Source organism: Eupeodes corollae, chromosome 2 (assembly GCF_945859685.1).
Source record: "Eupeodes corollae chromosome 2, idEupCoro1.1, whole genome shotgun sequence".
NCBI lineage: Eukaryota > Metazoa > Arthropoda > Insecta > Diptera > Syrphidae > Eupeodes > Eupeodes corollae.
The window spans coordinates 128193683-128217352 of record NC_079148.1 but is presented as its reverse complement, the minus strand read 5'-3'; the positions used below and the strand labels follow the sequence as shown (position 1 = coordinate 128217352).

At 33.1% G+C, this 23670-nt stretch overlaps 1 protein-coding gene across 2 annotated transcripts in view; it reads right to left on the bottom strand.

Moving 5' to 3' along the window:
• Positions 1-23670, bottom strand: part of LOC129948190 (myocardin-related transcription factor B) — a 171963-nt gene that overhangs the window by 5723 nt on the left and 142570 nt on the right. For both annotated transcript variants that reach the window (XM_056059070.1, XM_056059071.1), the window contains exon 4: positions 6545-6610. In XM_056059070.1, coding sequence (XP_055915045.1) covers positions 6545-6610 — 66 coding nt within the window. The remainder of the gene's footprint in view (positions 1-6544; positions 6611-23670) is intronic.

Below are 23670 nucleotides of genomic sequence, written 5' to 3'. Positions count from 1 at the left end.
ATGGAATTGATTAATAAATGAAGTAAAACATGGAGAATAAATCAAAAACACTATTTAAAATGGAATCAGAAAGAAAACAAGCTTATTTCAGATAGCCAGACAAGATTGAATCAAGTCCAACACAGATTGGACTATAAACTTGGATCTCTGAATTTTTGATGATTTACCTCATATCAACTCAATCAATCTTTTTTGAAATTTCCCCAATCTCCATAAAAAGTCCAACCCTTCAAAATAAACATAAAAAAGACAAGCATCCTCTTCATCTATTGATTTGAATCTCAAAAACACTACAGCTCCTGTCTACAAATAGATGAGATGTCAAGCCTCAACCTAGGATTCCAATGTTTTCAGTGGTACTTTGGTGGTAAAGTTATTCCCATAAATCCAATAATTTGTTAATCAATAAATTCCTCTCCATCATGCCATAAATAAGTCCTCAAAACCCATGCCATCTTATTATCATATATATAGCCAGGAAAGCAACAGAGTTTCTATACCTCAGCAGGTAGATTAGATTAGATTAGATTATAGAGACATAAGGAAGAGGATGCGGAATCGCGTCTTCCTGTTTTTCCATTCATAAGACGAACGTATATCCGATATTTTTGGAATATCTCTATTTTCTTTAGTCCCTCCAGTTTTTTCTTTCGATTTATTTAATTTTATTTTTTTCTTCATAAAATATTCACTAGGCATAAACCTCCCCCGACCCCAATATCGAAATAACCGTAAAGGACTATGCGGCTATGGCTGTGGCGTTGGCGATGACGATGGCAATGGCAGCGAACGGTGCGTGGTAGTGATCCAGAACCAGAAATGAGACGAGATGAGATGAGGCCATCATCAGCATGGCATGGATGATTTTTCCTTTTTGCCATTTTCTTATCGATTGGTATAAACAAGGATACAAGTAGACGAAAAATATATTGTTTTGGTTCTATTTTTGGGTTAACAGGGGAAAAACTTTTTCGTACCAAAAAAAAGAAGGAAAAGAAACCATGAAATGGTTTTGGCAAAATACGCCGCCGTATTTAGGGAAATCGACGCAACGATGGAAAATTTGAATGTAAATTACCTCACAATTTACGAACGTCAAACTAAATTCCAAGTAAGGTGGCCATCGTGGGCAGTTTTTATTATTTGTATTTTTTACTTTTTTAATCAAAACGCTTGAGGTCTTCTTAGTTTTATTTTTACGGTGTGATTTGACGAAGGACCATAATTGCCTAACACTGAAAGATTTACATTTTTTTCGGTTCGTTTTGTTTTTTGGGGTTTAAGCAACAAAGATTCATATTTGACTATAGTTTTTGTTTTGGTTTAATTTATTCTAGCACGCTTTATGATTTTATACAGATTTTGAAGCAAGCTATAAGTCAAAAAGTTATATCCGTGATTTTAGTGTGAATTTATTTTCATGTGGATAAAGATTCAAATAAGATTTCTTGATGTACGAGAAGACGAGTAATTTAATTTGAATTTATGGTGGAAATATAGACATTTTTCAAAAAAGGAGATTTAGCTAGAAAATAGTGGTTGTTTTTAATGGCTACTAATGCCGCCAGCCGAAACTCTATGGTTTTGAACAAAAATGCTGATGTTTACTAATTTCTCATACTCATAGTTTTCTTTTTGAATTGAAAGCAAAAAAGGATTTTTTTGGGAATGTTTTATTTGGAATTCCTGGGGCCAATACAAGAATAGAAATGATTACGACAAGACAAGCGTACTTGTACAAAAAAAAGGTCTTTTAGGGTATTATTTTGCATAAAGACGATATTTTTAATTTAATGCGCCAAGTCATTTAAAAATTGTATGAAACTTTAATCAAACCAAAAAAATCCAATAACCGAGCAAAAATTTAGTAACGTTTCGGCACTTCGGAAGTTTAAAAAGAAATCATGTTCTGTTTTAAAACTGGGTAGGGACGCATTATTTTAAAAATGTGTTGGGGACTAACTCTTTTTAAAAAGATATCAATCTTATTTCAACCAGATAGACCATATTGCAATCGAAGCCAGTTACGCTTCCAGCTTCATGAATGTCCAAACTTTCCGAGGAGCTAACATCGACTGGGACTACTACCTCGTTGTAGCCAAGGTAGCACTTACGGTTTTAAGACCCAAGGCAAAACAGGGAGAAGCTGGGAGAAGGTACAAGGTCAAACGGCTTCAATCGCAAGAGATTGCCAAATCCTTTTCCGACTGAGTTACAAGTAACCTCTCTAGAAGTTCTCTGCCGCCAACACAATGTATCGAAAATCAGTGGCAACATTGCCAAGATCCAATCAGAGAAGCCGCCTCTGACGTGCTGGGTTTCAAGCAACCACTAACAAGGAACCCCTGGTTTGATGAGGAATGTCGGCAGGCAAATGCAGCCAAACAACAGACACATAGCGGCGGTGCATTGTGCACTGCTGCAGACAGTATAACGGCCGCTGGAGCGGTTGGCCTGAATGCCGAGCACCTTAAAGCAGCTGGAGATAAGTTGGTTAAGAGCATGCACCAACTTATCTGTAAGATATGGAGGGAAGAAAGGGTGCCCGGTGATAGAAGCTGCGTACTGTTTGCCCCACATTTTGAAAAAAAGAGACCCTCTAAACTGCACCATCTATAGAGGAATCAGTCTACTTAACATCGCTTACAAAATCTTCTCTGCCGTAATATGTGAACGTCTAAAGCCCATCGTCAACAACCTGATAGGTCCTTATGAGTGTGGTTTTAGACGAGGAAAGTCCACAGTTGATTAAATATTCAAATTACGGCAGGTCCTGGAAAAAACCCAAGAACACCAAATCGACACCCACCATCTTTTTATCGATTTCAATGCCGCATATGACAGCATCTACAGGGACGAGCTGTATAGAGCCATGTCTAGTTTTGGCATCCCTCCCAAACTCGTCCGTTTGTGCAGGATGAAAATGGAGAATATACGCTGCTCCATAGAAACAACTTAACAGAACCTTTCGATGTCAAAAAAGGTTTTAGACAAGGTGATGCGCTGTCATGCGATTTTTTTAACATCGTACTTGAAAGAATAGTGCGGAGCTCACACGTCAACACTAGAGGCACTATCTTTCAAAAGCCTGTCCAATTACTAGCATATGCTTAAGATATTGACATCATCGGAAGGACTCAGCGTGATATCAATAGGTCAATTCGACAGACGTAACTTTGAGGTAGTCAAGGACTTCGTCTACCTAGGCCCCGCTGTAAACGCAGAAAACATCTTGCTAACCGCTGTTTCTTTGGGCTAAGATAGCAATTGAGTAGTAAAGCCCTCTCTTGAGGGACCAGAGTGTCGCTAAATAAGACTCTCATCATCCCTCTCCTGCTATACGGTGCAGAAGCAGACTATGACAAAAGAGAATGTAAGCTCCTTGGTTCGTTTCGAGACAAATGTTCTTCGTGTGATCAACGGTCCCGTTTGCATAGAAAGGGAGTAAGGAAGAAGATGGAACGACAAGCTGTACGAGTTGTACAGCGATGTAGACTTAGCCAGAAGGGTAAAAGTCTAAGTTCGCTGGGTCACGTAGAGCGCATGGAAACCAATGCTCCGGCCAGAAAGGTCTTCGAATCCACACCCACAGGACCGCGCCTAATGGATTTTGCTAAGAAGAAAGACAAATTTAAAACTTTCAGTTTTTGAAAGCTATTTCAAGATACGTTTTGAATTCTTGAACAGATGCTGTGTTTTCCCTTAAGTTATTCCATATTCGTGTAGTTCGGCTTAAGAACGAATATCTGTACTTTACCGTGCTGTCGAAGTTGGACTTAAGGGTAAACTGATGGACGATCCCAGAAGTGCCAGTATTACGGTGTTAAATGGTTAAAGGTAGGAATACAACAATAAAGTTTCGTGTTAACAAAAAAAATAAATAAGTTTTTAGTGATTTTGTGAAAATTTTTCAGTGCGATATTTGTGAGTTTTTAAAACTTAAGGCTTTATTCCAAAAGTAAGAAAAAAACGTTGTGGCTATTTAAATATCGGTGGAACAAAACCAAACTAATATTTAGAACAAAATTTCAAAATTCATCAACATTAAAAGACAAATATACAAATGTTCATATTTATATCATTAAAATTTTAACAAAATATAGTTGGAAGCACGTAATAAAAGGATCTGTCATTCACTGAATTTCAAAATTCCAATGCCCTTATATGCTTCCTATACGCTTTATGACTCATGCCACTATATTTCCTAAATAGAATTACAATGAAGGAAAGTTTAATAAGGATCGTTTCAGTATTGACCCTGGGGAGAAATGAAAACCCACGTAGATTTTTGTGCTTCAAAACTTAATTATCTAAATATATGTATGTATATGTGAAGTGCATAGTTACCACTGGATCTAGGTCCCATAAAACGTTAAATCACATGTTTAGGTACGTACGTGAAACAAAATAACCTAAAAGCATTCTATTATTACGTTATGTGGTATTCAGGAAATTCTAAGAATATACAAGTATTATTTTATGTTGCTATTCGAATTCCACGAAATACCTTTCAAATAATATTATGAACACAATAGAAGTTTTCCAACATTATTTAATCGTTACTTGTATAAAACGGTGGTGTTTCAGAACAAAAACATTTCCACACGAATTTCAGTTCTTGCCCTAAACAATATAATTCCAGGAAGCATCTCTACTCTGATTTAATCTTGAAACAACTTTTTTTTTTGCAAATGGTCAAACAGGGAGATTCCTCTTAAACTGAGTATTGAAGAAATATTTTTGCTATAAATTCTCGTGTTTAAAATACTTTTCTTATTTTCTAATGCGCTTACAGAGTTTTAAATGCAAGGATATTCAAAAACCTGTCAAAAAACACTTCTGTCAAATTCAGTTTCAGCAAATTAAAGGTGGAGAAAAAGTTAATGCCCTTTGCAATAGTTCAGATGTTGCCGGAAGATGCTTTAATTTTCCCTTAAATTGCTACAGGAGTCAGTTAATTGTAATTTGACATTTGTGAAGTTAAAAAATACAATATACAAGTCAAGGACTTGCACATGATGAAAACTGTTGCACCAACCAATAAACTTGTTACTCAAAATCTGTCAATGCCATCTTTTTTCAAAATATCTTAATTTCATAAATTCTCTTATCAAACCACACGGTATTTAAAATTGAGTCATATTTGTAAGCATTTCCGTCGAATTCTGCTAAAATTAGTTTGTTTTTTCCAATCTTTCATAGTCTGGGCGTTTCTAACCTTTAATGTTTTTGAAAACATAACAAAAATATTCATTCGTACAATGCCAGAATTGAAAGGAAAACAAAATGAATCGTTAAATAGAAAATTTTACGTTCCATCATCAGCAAAGTTGGATCACGGTATTGTTTATTTGTTTATATGCTGCAACTAGCAACTATTTTTCTTTTTGGCACACTCCCACTTCCCTCCCACTTCAGTTCTTGGTATTCAACTTTTTGGTTATTATCTCTGTTGGTATACACGAGAGATGGTTTATGTGAAACTGATGTTATATTTTTTCTTAAAATAGCATTTTTTCAATATTTTTTTGATTCTTAAAATTTTTGCAAAATTCTACTACTTAAAGTTACACTGACAGTAAAATAACAACAACAAAAACAACGAAACAGTTTTTGCAAAAATGTGGAATAAAAATACCAAAAGGAGAAAAAGGTCCTTCAAATTTTAAAATTCATTTGTGACTTTTTTGAAATCCATTCTTTAAAATAATTTGGTTTAAAAGGGGTCCATACAAAAAAATAATGAAGCAATTGCAAAATGTCAAATATTTTACAAACAGAGGCTTAGGACAACTCAATTTTGACATATGTCAAAAAAAAAAGAACAAGAATTTATGTGAAAAAGAAACCATTGACTTCGATAATATAGAAATAGTGCGATCTTATACCGGTATTTAGATTTTTAAAGTTTAAATGACAAATGACAGATCAGTGCTCTTTTGTACCAAAGTTCTCAGCTGATGATATTTGATTTTATTCCAAATTTACCATCTATCTTGCTCCACAGTACACAGTAGTTTGTATGATGTTTTTGTCGTCGTCGTTCATAGTCTACCAAATGGGGTTGATGATGCCACAACTTAGCTATGCCAGTGGGGGTTGATTATTATCATTATTATTGTTTACGTGTGTGTTATTATACAAGTAATGACGTCATTAAGTGACGATAAACTGAGAGCCAAAAACAAAAAATCCCATGCAATAAACCACAGGCGGTGGTGGTTTTTATTTTTTTGTGGCTAAAATATAGAACGAGACACAAAACTGTGAGGGAAGTTTTCAAAACCAAAACACACAAAAATAAAAATATGTAGGAAAGTATATTTTTTGTTTTTATATAAAACAAAAATGTATTCCAAGAAAGTTTGATGTTTATTTTTGGGTGTAAAATACCTACATGGTTGTTTGATTCGAAAATAAAAATAATATGATTAAATATGACTTTGTTTTTTTTTTTTGTTTTTTCTTGTTGTGTCTTATGATTTTTTTTTCTATTTTTATTTTGTATAAAATTATAAGGTAGATATATAGGTGGTATACTTACGTGGAATAATTCCTTGCTCCATCAGTTGGGTGATGGGCCTTCGCACCATTAACTTGACTTTGAGCGCTGTAATAAAAAATAAGAAAATAACAAATAAATAAATGAAAATGAAAATAAAATAAAATATAAAAATACAAGAAGAGATGAGTTTATTACGAAAAATTAAAGAATTTATGGCCAACAAAGTTTATACAGGTATACCAAATACCTAAGGTGATGTTGTTGAGAGAAGGAAGAGACATAAATTATTATTGTTTTAAGAGATTCGCTTGTCAAATGAAAATTTTACAGTAGTAAAAATTATATTTCATTGAGGTGTAAATACTGCCAAAAAATGTGGTATTAAATGTGTTTACCACACATCGTAAAACACCAAAAATAATGTCGGACTGACTTAGATGAACATCTTGGATTTATTAACTTACGTAAGCAATTAACCGAATTTAAAAATGTCAGGTAGCATTGTTAGATTAAAGGCGACAAATTATTTTTTTTGTTGATTTGGGTGTTTAACATTTATAAAATGGTGGGTAAATTATTTTGATAATAACAGCGGTTTCCCTTTTGCGATCTTGACAGAATGTCAGTATCATACATCTTTTGAACAACGTTGGGAAACACTGAAATCTTATGTGACAAAATATAGCCCAAACAGTGCGTTTTTACAACGAAGTCTTAGCAGACACAAAGAATCCAAGCAAGTCTGGCTCAAGTTTGCTCGAAAAGACTTGAACAATTAGAGACAATACTCATTGCCCTTGTGTCGGGTCTGCTGGAGCCAAGAGTGTAAGTCTTACTGCATAAACATCAACTTATCATTGATCAAAATTTCAAGAACTAGCTTGACCAGAGGTCTGCATACAAATCTCGGATTATTTACAATTGAAAACGCACGACCATTCGCTGAAGGCAGTGTGTTTAGTCAACGATTTTGGGTGAAAAATAATCTTTTTCTGACGAGGTGCATTTTAATTATGATCAATAAAAATGTTAAAGCTTAATTCCAGAAAAACCGTACCTTGGGAAACCAATGCGTTACAATACTATTTTAACCAATTTATTTGTACTTAAATTCAAAACTTCTGAAGCGATTCCACCGCTTATCATAAAAAGAGGCTGCGATGCGACCCACACTGATAACTCCCCATTCCGTCTGTCAATTTTTCTTGCTCAAAAGTTTGTAGGTTTTCGTGTTTTGTTAACAAAAGTTATCAGTTGAATAATTCTTAAAATTTTAAAAATTACCAACAATATTTTGTATATAATGAAATAGTTTGATTTCAAAATCTATTTTTTCGAACGAGATTTAAAGTTAAAAACCAATTTTTACCAATTTTAGTAACATTTATTAAAAGTTTTTATTTCTTATATAAACAAATACAAATTGGATGAATGAAATCAATTCAAAGTCAATATCTTCTATTGTTCATGAGATATCGAAAACCGAATATCAGTTTTTACCAAATTTGCGTACTATTTTTTGTAGATTTTATTTTTTTATGACAAACGGACAGTTGAATTCTTATTCAAAATTAACTGAATTTCGAAAACAATATTTTCTGTGAGATAAAGTGTTTTAAATTTTTAGAATGATAGTTGAGTAGAAAATAAGTTTTTACCAACTTTCAGTAATGTTTTGTTTAGGTTACGGAATGTTAAAAAACAATATTGTCAAAATTTTAAAAAGATAGTTAAGTCAAAAATCAAATTTTACCAACCTTTAGTAATTTCAATTCGATTTTCTTCTAAATTTTACTTCCTGAATGTTAAAAACAGTATTTTCCATTAGATAAAATAAATCTGAAGTCAATATCTCAAAGTTTTAAAAAGATATCTGAGACAACAATCAATTTTTACCAATTTTTAGTAATGTCAATTCGATTTTTCTCAAAATTTTACAAAATGTTAAAAACAATATTTATTATAAGACAAAGTTAGTTTGAAGCCATAATTTTAAATTTTTGAAATGATATTTGAGTCGACAACCAATTTTTACCAACTGATGCCTATACGATTTGGAAAAGATATCGACTAACAGAGCTGCGTCGTATGTTTTGCTCACTCCTTAACAGAGTTGTAGCTATGATACGCGAGGCTATATACCAATATTTTTCTCAATAGCTTAGCACAAGTTCAAATGGTCGTCAGCTCTGGAAAAATCTATGCAAAATCGGAATCAGAAAGACAAAATTCCGTGCTGTTGAGGACATTGATGGCAATAAACTCAATGAAAAATTCATTTCTTCTCCACCGCCAAAGGTCCCACAAATTTGGCCTTCAATTTCTTGAATTTTTTTTACAGACCAACGATACAGTATTGAGCCTGGTTTTGAATTTTCTGCAGTAGATTGTGCTGATGTAGTCGAAAGTGTTCTTTCTGTTAAGTTAAAAGCTGTTGGGCTCGATGATATTAGTCCTAGTTGTTTTGCCATATATCACTTTTGCTTTCAATACTATTTTGACGTTCTCGATATACCCTGAGTTATGGTTGCTTAAATCATTTCACTTCCCAAAAACGCTAAAAGAGATGAATTTAGACCTATTTCGGTGCAGCCATTTTTGTCGAAAGTTTTTGAAAGGATCCTTCAAAAGCAAATTAACGTTTTTCTATCTAAAAACTTATTGCTGAGCCTTTATCAATCCGGTTTTCGGAGGAAACACAGCTGTGTTACCCCACTTTTAAATGTTACTGTTGACATTGGAAAAGCATTAGATAAAGACGAGGTTACGTTTCTAGTTTTGTTGGATTTGTCGAAGGCTTTCGATTCCGTTAATCGTGTCAATCTATGTAGAAAGCTCACGCAAAATTTTAATTTTTCATCTAGTGCAAGTAAATTAGCAAGCAGTGCAAGTTGGTGACACCCTGTCATATTTTTTGCCAAATGCCACTAGTGTACCACAAGGTTCCATACTGGGACCTCTCTTGTTTTTGCTTATGTAAATGAACTTCCATCTTCATTAGTTAATTGAATTAGAGATGACGTTCAGCTTTACTTCAGCTGTCCACTTGGCCTTATAGAACATTGAGCTTTCTGCGTCAATGAAGACCTGAAGAGAGTGGCAAATTGGTCTTTGTCAAACGGACTCTCTTGACCTTTCTTATTTTCCACCGAACAATACTCCAATCGAATATGTGGTTACAGCAAAGAATCTTGGTGTGACTTTTAAACGTATTTTGACTTGGGAAGATCATATAAATAGACTCGTTGGTAAGGTTTACGGAGTACTTCGTACGTTATGAGTTACACAATCTTTCACTTCATTTAAAACGCGTTTGCTTCTCGCTAAAATCTTGGAATTTCCCATCCTGGTTTATGGTTGTGAAATCTATTATAACTGTAATTTCACGAGCAGGCGAAAACTTAATGTAGCTTTCAACGCAATCGTTCGTTATGTTTTTGGATTATGAATTTCGAATTTCGACGATTCGTTTTAAGTTTCTGAGGAGATTGAAAATCTCACATATTGACGAAATCTCCTGAAATTTAATAATTGAAAAATTTATAATTGCTTTTCAGTCACCCTATAAATGCAATCGATTTTATTCATTAAATAAAATTGAATTTTTGAATATATACGCATCTAATTAAAATCCTACTAAATTGAATTTTAATTAAATCATCTAACTTTTGTTTATATGCAAAAAATACACACACACAAACATTATATATGTTATGTGTGTTAGAAAGGTCATACACATATTTAATTGGCTACAATTTACATTAAATGGCCATCAAAACAAAAATCTAATATCCTATTCCGTCTTAAAATTGAATTAGCCAAAAATCGACATAAACTTCCGCCTTCTATGCATAGCAGCTTATATTATTTACCTGCTTGCTTTACTTCAAGTACATACTAGTGCAAAAACGAATTTTAATTTACATTTGTTGATGTGATGATAATGATAATGATGATGCTGTTGATGATGATTTTTCTAAAGGAAGAAGGCATACAAGAAAAAGCACACCATCATCTAATCTAAAAATGTAGATATACGCATGAGAAATAAAATTGTTTAAACAAATTCCTGTGTAAACATAAACTTTACAGTTTAATGCTTTGAAAACATATTTAAATATTTAATAGCTTGTGTCTGACGGATAAATATTTATTCGCAATGCATATTATTATCAGATGAAATAAGAAATAAAAATAAAATGAACATAATAATAAGAAAAACAATATTAGCAGAAATGAAAAACAGGGCCTTCAGAAACTGTTTCTATCACAAAATGCACGTTAGAAAAATTCAGGAGACAGAAATGGAAAGATAGTTGAAGGTGTTCATTTAATTTTCAGTCTTGAATCGAAAGAATGAGACTGCAATAAAGTGAGATATCTTTGAATATATATGGATGCACTAGGGCGTATACGTACTATTTTTTTAAAATAGGATATTTTGACGAAAATGGGCTGGGCACTGTTTTCCAATATTCTTTCAGAGTTCCTGTATTGATGTTGGCTTCTTGGCATATACCATTAATATAAATTAAACTTTCGTGCGACCATGAGAGACGTCTGATGTTTTTCCTTAGCCAAATAAGTTATTTTATCTACTTACGATGTACCAGTAAATTATTGTGGTCTACAAAATACCAGCTTAATAAATGAGTTCTGCAAAAAACTTGACTTATGAAAACTCCTTTGAGCAAATTTGACAATATAAAGCTTTTACTCTCAATTTAATTCGTGGGAAAATTTTGTAAGTACAAAAAAGAGAGTTAAAAAATGCAAGGTCTAATAAAAAATGTAATTTGTATTTTTTGTCAATTTTCAATAATTGCCTACAACTCTTGTAAAATTCAATTTGAGAAAATTTGATTTACTGGTCCAAATATGACATGATAAGAAACCAATAGAAAATAAATCATCACAAAAGGACACAAAAATATTTCACTTTCATTACTGCTTCAGGCACAAATGTACTATAAATATTGTCAATTGGATGATAAGTTTATTTAGCTTCATGGCAAAAACACACCACTTGATCCCACGATTTCAATGTCTGGGTTTTCCAAAAAAAAAAATAAAGCTCTCCCTTAACCCATCCCCCAAAAAAATGGATCAACAAACGTACGAGTTTCTTCAAACACCCTAAACACTGACCTTCAGAAACCAAAGCGCATTCATGTACTCTTTTTGTGTACATCCAAAAACAGCACATAGTCAACAAAAAAAATATAAGACAGAATTTTTGGTATCTGTCCTTCTAACATTTTCGTTTATATATATTTTGCATTTGGAAGAAAACTCTAAGGATGTTTGGCAATGAATGGAGAACGACATAACAACATTGCCTTCGTTCTAATGCAAACAACTTATACTATAGCAGAACAAAAAATAGAAGACTGAATTTATTCAAAAGGATGTTATTTTTCTCAAACCTCTTTTTCAAAAAAAAATAATTTTCTCTTTTATTTCTTCTTCATTTTTTTTTTTTGTTGTTTAATTTTATTTTTTCAGTTTTATGATTTAGTACGCTTGCTTTGTTTTTTGATCCGCTTTTAAGAATTGACGTTCCGAATAAAAAGGAATTTGCATCTTTTAACTTAAGAACACAAAAAAAAATTATATTAAAAAAAAAACAAATGGTTTGAGATATATCAACTTTATCTGTGCATACATTTTGGGCAGACAATTATATGATGAAATGTTTATTTGCATAGATTTACAAACATAAAACTGTGTGTATGTATTTAAACAAAAGAAAAAATAACACAATATGTGATTTAATGTTTTTTCTGTTATGGATTCGAATTTGAATAATCTTCAGCTTAAAATATTAACAAAAGAATATTATCAAAAGTTTGAAAAAGGATTAAAAAGTTTAATTCCTTTCAACAAGAATATCACTGATAATATGTTTTTATTTTTTTTTGAAAGAAAAAGTATTGGTTTCGGATAATTTGGAAAATGGAGACACAATTAAAATGTTTGTTCTTTTCAGCACTCAACAATTTTCTGCACTTTTAGAGCTACAAAATGTAACCTTAAATAAATATTCAATGACAAACTTTTGTATTCATTGTTTTTTGAACTAATTTACTTACTTACTTACGTCCTCAGACCTGTTAAGTCCGTTGTGAACATTTAAGGGGCATAGGGCCTCTACTACGCCTACGCGCCATTGCATTGTGTACGGTTTCCGGAGATGTGTTTCAGCTCCGTCCAACTCTTGCATATTGACGGTGATTCCACCTCGACTGTAGTGCGGCATGTCCTTTTCGGTCATCCAGCTCTTCTACCTTCTTGTGTGAGCTGATTCCACTGCATTGCTTGGCTTGCAATACAGTCGTTGACTTTCCGAAGCGTATGTCCAATGCATTGCCACTTACGCCTTCTTATTATAGATTCTATAGGTCCCCTACCTGTCCTTCTATAAAGGACCTCATTTGATATACGGTTTGGCCAGAAAATCCTTAAGATGTTACGAAGACATCTATTCAGGAAGGTTTGTAGCTTTTTTGTTATGGCTGAAGTAACCTCACAAGTGCTGCACCCATAAAGAAGCATAGATTCGACATTTGTGCGAAACAGTCTTAGCTTTGTTCATGAGCTAATAGAGTTATTCCTTGAAATTTTCGAGAGCATACCGACCGCCGCTTTTGCTTGCCGATGAGGCAGATGACGTCTCATGAGCCTATGAGAGAGTGAGCAAACATCTTCCGCGTAATCTAAGTGCTTTAAATAGGATGTCGAAGTAAATTGGATCCCTCCGGTACCTGACAGAGCTGAGCGCAGTACATCGCTTATCACCAACAAAAACAGTATTGGCGACAGAATACAGCCCTGTCTGACCCCGCTTCTGGTTTGAAAATCATCTGACAACCTATTATCGTGCAGGAAGTTGCACTTGGAGCCATCATATGCTGCTTTAATAATAGCAATTAATTTTTCTGGGATGCCTCTCCTTCGCAAACCTAACCAGATATACTCCCTGTTAACGCTATCACAGGCCTTCTCGAAGCTGATAAACAGCAGGTGTAGTGGTGATCGATATTCAACGCACTGTTCAATAATGATCCGCAGGGTGTTAATATGATTAAAACAGGAGGATCCAGGACGGAATCCTGCTTGCCCGGCATCGAGTGTGGTCTCATGGTGTTCTCTGATACGTTCCAGTATGACTTTTGCTACTATTTGGGCAACTGCAGGTAGAACTCAAATTCCTCTCCAGTTTTTGCACTTTGTAAGATCTCCTTTTTATTCTTCCACTCATGGGAACTTTCTTGAACTAACAAATGATATAATTTCTCGGAGAATTAAAACAATTAGAAGTGTTCACTGTGGCATATACGTAATAGTTTAAAAATAAATTCATAGAATTTTGAACTGGGACAACTTTGATCTTAAACTACAAGTTCATCCTTACGGAAATTAAATAATTGTCAATTTCATTGTGATTGTTAAAAAAAAACAGTGAAAACACTTTTGTATCAAGGTTCTGTTCATGAACGAAGAACAAAATAAAAACAATTAGTACTTAGTACTTTAAGATTTAACTATTGAAATTCTATAAAGTGTGTGGTGATAAATTAAAAATATATAGAGCAAGTTTATTCGACCTGAATTGTGCATTTTATTTTTGTTGGTTTTATTTTTATTCAGATATGTTTACACGCGTTTAATGTCGAAAAATTCTGATGAATAACATTAATTTCATGAAAAATATTTATTTATTTAGCTCCTGTTTAAGATGCACATATGTGTACTGTACATGTATGTATTCATGCATATGTAGGATATTTCTTAATTTGCAATTTTTCAAAAAACAAATTTAAGTGTCGCTAATTTACGCATGGATTACTTTGTGCAAGGTTTATGAGCTAATTAAAAGATTTAGTCATTATTCTATGTTGATGTTTCATTCTTATTTTATTATATTTTTGGTAAATAAAATAATTTTGTTGTTGATAAAACATACAAAAAATATTTGTTTGTATATATATTTAAAATAAAGCAATGATTCTTGGACATTAAAGCAGAGAGATGTTTTGCAATGGACGAGTGTAACAATTTCAAGCCAAAATTCAAACGAAATTAATAAAACTTTAACCAAGCTAAACTATCGTGTAGAATATATCAGTTTTTTTGTTTTTATTTGAATTCTGTCCTCAACTACTTGAAATTTAAATTTATTATTCAAAGTGTTACTATCAAGAACATTAAATGCCCAAAATAAAATAACATTTAATAATAGACCGGCACTAATTGGGTTACTATTCGGTTTTAGAGCTCATTACCATCATTTTCTAACTATCCACTAAGACGGATTTTTACAAACAATGGCTGCTTTTTATTCACTTGATTTTTGAGTATGTATTAATTATGACATTCATTTAAAACTAGAATAAAATTTAAATTTTCAACTGCAAACATTTGCAATTTTATTAAAATTAGATACATTCACTTTTTTAAACCTTAAAACTAAAGACATTTAAATGATTTCTTGAAAATTCATTTAAAGTCTGTTAAAATTGTATTATTATGCAACTTGCTGTGAAGTGAACGGTCGTTTTTTTATTCTGCTAAGTTTAATAAAATCATTATTTTAAATTCATTAAATTTAAAAAATATTATTGAAAAATTAATAAAATATCCACAAACAATATTTTAAAAATACGAATTTGAAAATTAAGAAATGGGTTGGTAAATATCGCCCTTCCGTATTTTTGTCTTTCAATTTCGTGGCTATGTACAAAGTGCTATAGAGCTCGTATCGGGCAATACCATACACCATTTTAAAGGTCTTGAGATAACCTACAAAACGATGGTATGCATGATTTGATAGTCGATATTGCGTTCAACCGTTATAGACGTTGAAAGATGGAGTTTACTAGCTCTGAAATTCGCGCTATTTTAAGGTTTTCCCTCGTTAAAAGCAAGTCCGCTAGAGAAACGTACCGTAATTTAATTATCTATCACTTCGAACCGCGGAAGAATGGTTTCAACGATTCAGAGCTTGCGAGAGACCGGTGACGACGAATACTGATCAAATCATGGAATACATCGACTTAGACATGACACATCGTGACATCGATCAGAAGATAGAAATTAGTCACCAAACCATTTTAAACCATCTGCAGAAAGCCCGATACAGCTTGATGTTTGGGTGCCGCACGGACATCTTCTATATGTTGCTGAAATGGAACGGCGACAAAAAATGGATCACATACGACAATTTCAAGCGAAAAAGGTCGTGGTCAGACGCCGGTGAACCTTTCCAAACAGTGGCCAAGCTAGAGGAAGGTTTTGCTGTGTGTTTAGTGGGTTGGAAGGCAATCATCCACTAAGAGCTGCTCCCATATGGCCAAACTCTTAATTCTACCATCTACTTCGAACAACTGGGCCACTTGAAGCAGGGGATCGACTAGAAGCGTCCAGACTTGGGCAACAGGAAGGGTGTAGTGTTCCACCAGGACAACGCCAGACCACACAGTTCGTTGATGACTCGTCAGAAGTTTCGGCAGCTCGGATTGGAGGATCGTATCCACCATATGGCCCAGACATAGCGTCAAGCGATTACCACCTGTTCCTCTCCATGGCAAACGCCCTTGGTGGTGAAAAGTTGAACTCAAAAGACGCATGTGAAAAGTGGATGTCCGAGTTTTTCCCAATTAGGAGGGGGATTCTACGAGTGGGGTATTATAAAGTTTTTGTTTAGATGGAAAGAGATTATCGACCAAAACGGCGCATACTTGAACTAAATCCGATCACTGTAACAATTTTTATTAATCATTGAATAAAGACTTTTAAAGCAATTAACAAACAAAAATGTTAAACTAAAATCCTTTGCCATCATTTACACTTTATTTCTGAACTAACAGTTTGTTTTTATAAATTTTCACTTAGAATATTTTAACTACAAAATATGATTTTAACTTCAGGTTCATTTGAAGCTAAAGATGACATTTTGATGCATGGTATTTTTCTGAAACCAAAATACAACAAACCGCAAATATCTTCTCTGTTAAAAAAAATGTTAGGGCTGTAAACAGACATTTATCAGTGTAAGTCACATTTTTTTTTATCAGTTTAATTTAATATTCCGGATCTTAGACTTAAGTATTCTAAAAATGAATAATTTCCCTTTTTATATTCTTCTAAATTCAAATCACTCAAATGAAAATAACAAATACACCTTTCAAGTTGTAAATTTTATTTAAAACAAACAAAACTCCCATTAATTGCATTTTTGTACATATTTTTTATTACAACTCAAATCTTATAATCCACCAACTTTTAATAAAAGTTTTGACTGATATCCCATTACAAAGGATTTAGGCAATAACTTTTTATTGTTTTTATTTGTTTCTTTATGAATTGTTTGAACATAACTATGAGTCTATATTTCTTAGCTTTTTAAGCTCCTGACAACTGTCCATTTCCTATCAAAAAACAAAACAACAAAAAGAACAACAACAAAAACAAATAAATTTAATAACATTCTAAGTCCATTTCATTACACCCAACAACTTAGCGCATTTTGAAATCGTTTTCGTAGAAATAAAAACCCATCTAACTGAATAAATCCCTATACATATACTAAATAGCACACCACCACCACCATCGACGCCGGCACCTCCAACCAACAACGCCTCCAGCCATTTTGAACATATAAACAGAATAATCCAACAGTCAATTACAATGAAAAAGATATTCTATCCAATAATAAACACGAATAAAGTATCTCACATTAAACAGAAAAAAAAAGAATAAAATAAAACAATCCCCTTTCCCACAAACCCTCAACTGACTTTATACTTATACATAAGTAGCAAAGCACTTAAACACATACATATATATGTATATACCAAGTTCGTTTACTATAGGCGAGAAAATCCAATAAAATGTGTAAATGTCATAATAAACAATCGAAAGGAAAATCTTATTTTCACTTTTACATAATAATATAAGGGTTGGAGAATGTAGATGGCGCTGCACGAGTTTATATCTGTTGTTGCTGTTATTTTTTTTTGGGATATCACTGATATCACGTTTAACTGACATCAGGGCAAGAAGTTGACATGATTTCTAAGAAAAAATAAAATAGCCAGGACCCGGACCGGGAGCCAGAAGGACTCTTCTAATTGAATTTGCTGCGCTTGAAGTTACTTTTCGGGGAGCTAGCTATAAACAGACAGACCCACCCATTGGGCTGATAGTGTATTTTACAGTGTAATAATATGAATGTGAATGGAATGAAGTCTAAATCGGATTTCATAATTTATGTTGACGTCTGTTCACGCGAATTTAATTTGAAAAGAAATTTCGCAGAAATTCTTCAACCGAAAGAAATTACGACAAGGACGATGACGACCGACGATGCGACGACGGTGGCAAAAGCACAAAGTGAATGAAATTGTTTTTTTTTTTATTTTTTTTTTTGGAAATACGAAATAATAGAAGGGGTTTAAAATCAGCAGCTAAATAACTGTCATTTAGTTATTCACGCTCTGTTGGCTGCGCTAATTTTTACTATTCACAACACTGACTCTATTCGTCCTTTAAGAGGATTGATTGTTATTGTAGGAGTCACCAATAAACAATAAGGAGAAAAGTATAGTCAGGAAATTTATATTCCCTTTGATGGTTGATTTATGAGAGTTAAAAATAATCTCAAAGTCGAAATTGTCATAATTTTCAGTGAAGTGTCAGTAATTAGATATACAGTGATGTCCAAATTGGAAGATTTTTACGAAGGTTAGGACGATTTCATTTCTTAAGGTGGAGTTTTTCGGTAGAAGAAACTTTGATCGACTTTTTCTGTGATTGATTTGTTTGCAAATGGAGGTGAAACAAAGAAATTGATAATGATTTCTCAAAACACTAAACTCATCATCTAAAATCTTGAAAAACATTGTTTTTAGTTGTAAGGTTCATGACCTATTAAGTACTTGAAATAGATCATCAAAAATCTATTTCTGTCATTTTACAATCATATTAAGTCATTTTTTAAAAATATTTTCAAACTGAACACAATTTACGTCATCTGTGTGTTTCAGGTTTTGAAAGGTTTTCTTGTTTTTATTCTACACCACAAAGCACACATAACATCAATTTTGTTTGACAAATTGTTGCACTCACATTTTTCAAGGCCATGGCTTTTAAGCAAAAACATTTCCCATAAATTTGTCAACACAAATTAAAATTAAACCACATCCTTTTATTTCCAGTGAGATTATGTTCTTAGAAATTAAAAAAAAAAAAAAAAAAAAAAACAAGAACAAAAATTGATGATAATTGTTGACATTTTTATTTATTTTACGTGGGCAATTAACAACAACAAAAAAAAAACGAAAAAGTTGTTCTTTTTGTTCAAACTTTTTTTTCTATTCTTTGCAACATGTGAATAACAACCACACCCACTTTTTATAAAAATTATACAAAAAAAGTAAAAGTACTTTGAAACAGAAGAAATTTTTCGCTTTGGAATTTCAAGTATTTTTCAGAACGAAACAAAAGAAAAAAAAAAACAAAAGGACCAACTTTTTAGTTCCAAGAATTATTAATACTTCTAATTGCAATGAAGGAATTTAATGGAACACGTTTCGTTTAAGCTTTAAATTTTCACAAAGTTTATAAAAATAAAAACAAAACATTGATATCGCTTCGGATACAAATTTAATTCGCATATTTTCAACAAATTAAAGTTTATTATTGTTTTGATGCTATAGACATCTGTTAACAATTTTATGATTTGGAGTGGGTAAAATTTTGATTTGCTTTAAATTGCACTGAAAAAATTGGCGGTATGAAGGATTTGTAGATTTAAAAATCAAAGTTTTACTACAAAAGCTTAGTTAAATTTAATTTTAGATTGATTACACACAAAACTGTGCTTTAAAACAAGTTTTTAATTTATCTCTGGAAAAATCTGTATCGCCACTTATTTATGGTTTTTAAGTTCATTGCTTCTTTTAACATCGAAAGTTTTGATATGTTAAAAGCATAACTCAAAAACGAATTATTTTATTGTTTAGAGCAACTTTAAATTAAATTGTAGGTTAAAACATCAAAGATAAAATATAAAATGTCAAACCAAATCTTAAGGAGTCACTTCTTAGGTTCAAGTTTGTTTGTTCTTCTAATAAGAGGAATAGTTTGTTTTTGGAAAGCTCTCACTTTTGACTTTTGATGCTGTCATCTTTTGACATTTGAGAAATAAGAACTACCACACTACTTAAGGGTTTTTCAATTGGCGTGGGTAGATTTTGGCGTCCCGAGGCGGCCATTTTGTTTTGGTGACATCTGTAAAATATTTTGTTTACTATTCAGTTGGATATTCCAAATCATTATTGCAAGTTACACGATTGAACAGCGCATTCAAATGATAAAACTTTACTATCAAAATGAGTGTTCGTTAACGCAAACGTTGTGCGCATTGCTCCCATTTTATGGTAGACGTGGCGGCCCTTCACAGTCGACTCTTCAACGTTTGGTGGGCAAATTTGCGATGACCGGTTCAGCAAACAATCAACCAACATCCGTAAGTTCAAGGAACGCAAGATCGACGCGGTCCGTTACAGCAGACCCGAGGCAGTCTATTCCTCGCCATGCACAAGAATTTGGCCTTTCGCTGACTTGGGCCAACACCCGTACAAGATTCAACTCACCCAGAAGCTCAAAAGTTCATGACTATAGAGAACTCTGTTTGTTCGCTGACTGGACTTCGAATCATTTGGAAGAGGATCCCAGTTTTGGCCGAAAAATCATCTTTAGTGAATAGGGGGATTTTTGGATGAACGGCTGTGTAAACAAGCAAAACTACCGCAAATGGGACGACACCAACCCATGCGAGGCTAATTGGTCCGACTACTTTTTTGAAAACGACGTTAATGAGGCGGTCACCCCCAATAACGATGTATAACGATGATAACTAATTTGTTATGGCCCAAATTGAACCATATGGACCTAGACGACATGTGGTTCCAGCAAGTCGGTGGTTTGTGTCACACAGCAAACACCACGATTGACATTTTTCATGTACAATTTGAGGGTAAGGCTATCTCTCGCGGAGGTGATGTGAATTGGCCACCAAGGCCATGCGATTTGACCCCGCTAGACTTTTTCCTTTGGGGTTTCTTGATGTTGCAGGTCTATGCAAATAAACCACAATCGACCGATGCCCTAAAGGTGAACATAACATAGGCCATCGCTCAAATTTAGACGGATCTATGCGGAATAGGTTGAACCACTCGTATCCGTGCCACCGTAGGAAGCCGAGGCGGGCATTTGAATTATTTGATATTCCACACAGGCTTACATATGCCTTCCAAATAAAAAACTAATGGCTGAAACACAAACGCGCTTCAGCTTTGGCTTCGCCTGACGTTTACGAGTTCAGCCATAGGAATTCAATGCATGCTATCACAATGGAGCTTCGACCTCACGTTTCGTTTGACAATAGTTAGGAAAAGAACGTAATGTAACATAATGTAACGTAATGTGACTCCAAGCGGAAGGTCTAGTTCAATTATCTGAACATTTGCTTTGTCTGACAGCTCAACAGCTATACAAAGATATCAACAAACAAAATATTTGCTCTTTGGAGAGATGAAATAATAGAAATGTCATTCAAAGCAACCTCGAAGCAGGTCCACCCTAACGCAGACGAAGCTAAAGCGTGTTTGTGATTCAGCCATAATCTCGTTAATACCGCACGCACTGCTTGTTTTATTTCATTTCAACATTTACCCACCCTCATTGAAAAACCCTTTATTCATAAAATTCAGTACACACTACGCAGTTCTTAAAAATTTTTAAGCCACAGTTTGCAAATTTAAAGCAATTTTGAATTGTACGTGAAGCACGTTCTTTGCAAGTGTGAAATTGGTAGAAATCTGTGGGTTGTTGGGACAAGAAAGTGAAGTGAAAAATCGATTCCTCTTCGATCTTTGAAAAAGACACTACACCATATTTGGCATAAAAACTCAAGTCATAAGGATAACTCAAGGCAGTTGACCTTTAGAAATGTCGTATTTTCGTTGATTGGGTTCTTCAAATACATCAAAAAGATTTGGATTTCTCTAAAACATTTTCCAAACGTAAAATTTTGCAAGAAAAGTTTGCTAAGCGTGTGATTTCTCCAGGTAACCACAAGTGGCCACCGAAATCTTGCGATATAAAACTTTAATATTTTTTTCTTTGTGCCACATGAAAGATATGGTCTGTATAAATTTTCCACCATCGGTACAAGCACTTAAAAAATCAGAATTCATGAAGTTGTCGACGTTATACAGAAGCTTATTGGTATGAATTGGTCATGGAAAATTTTATGAAAAGGTTCTGCCATTTGACTGATGTCTTTTTTTAATTTCATTGTTTGTTATGTTTCCTTTTTGAAAATCAAAGTACAATTTCTTATTTGAAAAAAAAAACGTAGCTGGTGTTTTAATTGAGGCTTCACAACTTTTGACTTTATTTGTAAACGCACCATTTCACAAATCATCGAACTATCACTGTAAAGTTATTCACTAAACTAACCATTTTCATCTTGGTAAAGTAAGCGTGCGAGTAACTTCTGCAAGTTATAAACATTTTCTACCGAATTTCGGAATCGGTGGCCGCAGCTTTAAGAACGTTAACACAAATTTTTGCGCGTAATTTTTGAACTAGTTCACAGGCAATAACAAGCTTAGAGCAAACTTTTAAGTCTTCATATTCGTTGTGTGATGATGCAGTATGAATAAGCCAACGGATTGGCCAAAGTGTACGAAATATCGCTACCGTTTAGAACTTTTAAAAAATGTACCAAATAAGAAAAATCTACAGAATTGAGCACTTCTCAGACAACATTATGGTGTATTTTGCGTAAGGATTTGATAACTTACACCTGTACAAAAATAACTCAAGTATTGAAGCCAATGGACTATTTGAAACAAAGCGACGCAACATACGTTCTCTTATTGGACAAATCGTCAAGTCTTTATTTTAAATCCGTTTAGTTTGAATATTTGATTTTAAAAATAAAAACATTAATTTTTTAAACAACTCTTTTTAAATTCGCTTATGTAAACTTTGTTTTTGACTTAACAAAAATAAATTTAAATAAGTTTTCATCTTCAAAGGAAAAGGATTGATAGTTGAAAAAGTTCAACAAATAACCTCATTGATGTATATGTCTTAGAACAAATGATAACCATGAATTTTAAGCCACTCTATTAACAGATGATGTTTAAATAACTATACTCCTTTATAGAAGTTGAAATGCTAAGTATTTTGTGAATATCTTAAGCAAACTATTTGCAAAATGCCTCAGGGTTTAACATAGATGAAGACTCAGCAAAACAATTTACTTTTAACACATTTTTCTTAGAATTCCAAAGTTTTCAATTTACAAAAACAGGACTCAAAATTTAGCAAGGATGTCTTTTCCTATTCAGTGATTTCGTTAATTTTGCTTGAATTTATAATCCATAATATTTGTGTCCCATTTTAAAGGGTGATTTTTTAGCTATTATCTTTTTGGCAACACTGGTTTGAAGTGCTGACGGACGTTTCGTGTTTTTTGAGCTTGACTTGCATGGAATGTGGTTTCAACAAGACGGTACCACATGGCTCAAAGCACGCGCAACAATGAACTTATTGAGATGGAAGACAACGTTAAAACATTTATTCGTAGGATACCGATTGAAATGTTGGAAAGATTATGCCAAAACTGGACTAAGCGGATGGACCATTTAAGGTCAAGGTCAGCATTTGTATGAAATAATCTTCAAACATAAAATTTTATGGATCGTACTAATGATTCAAATAAAGATTTCATGGAATTTTCTGAATTGTATGTGTTTTATTTAAAAAAAAATCATATAGCTTTTAAAAAATCACTCTTTATAATTTTCCACTTTATCCTAGGTAAATGACAACAAAAAACACCTGCTCAAAACAACACTAAAATTCCAATAAATTTGTCATAAATTTTTTTATCTTTACTCTTTAAACATCTAGGTAAACCTACTAATTACCCTTCCATCATTTTGTTGAGTCAATAAAACAACAAAATTATTGCTGATGACATAAAGACAATAATGCATATTGTAAAAATGTATTCTTATTCAACAACGTAAAAAAAACATGTTTCTTTTTAATTATTACATCGTAACGTTGTTAATCACAAAACA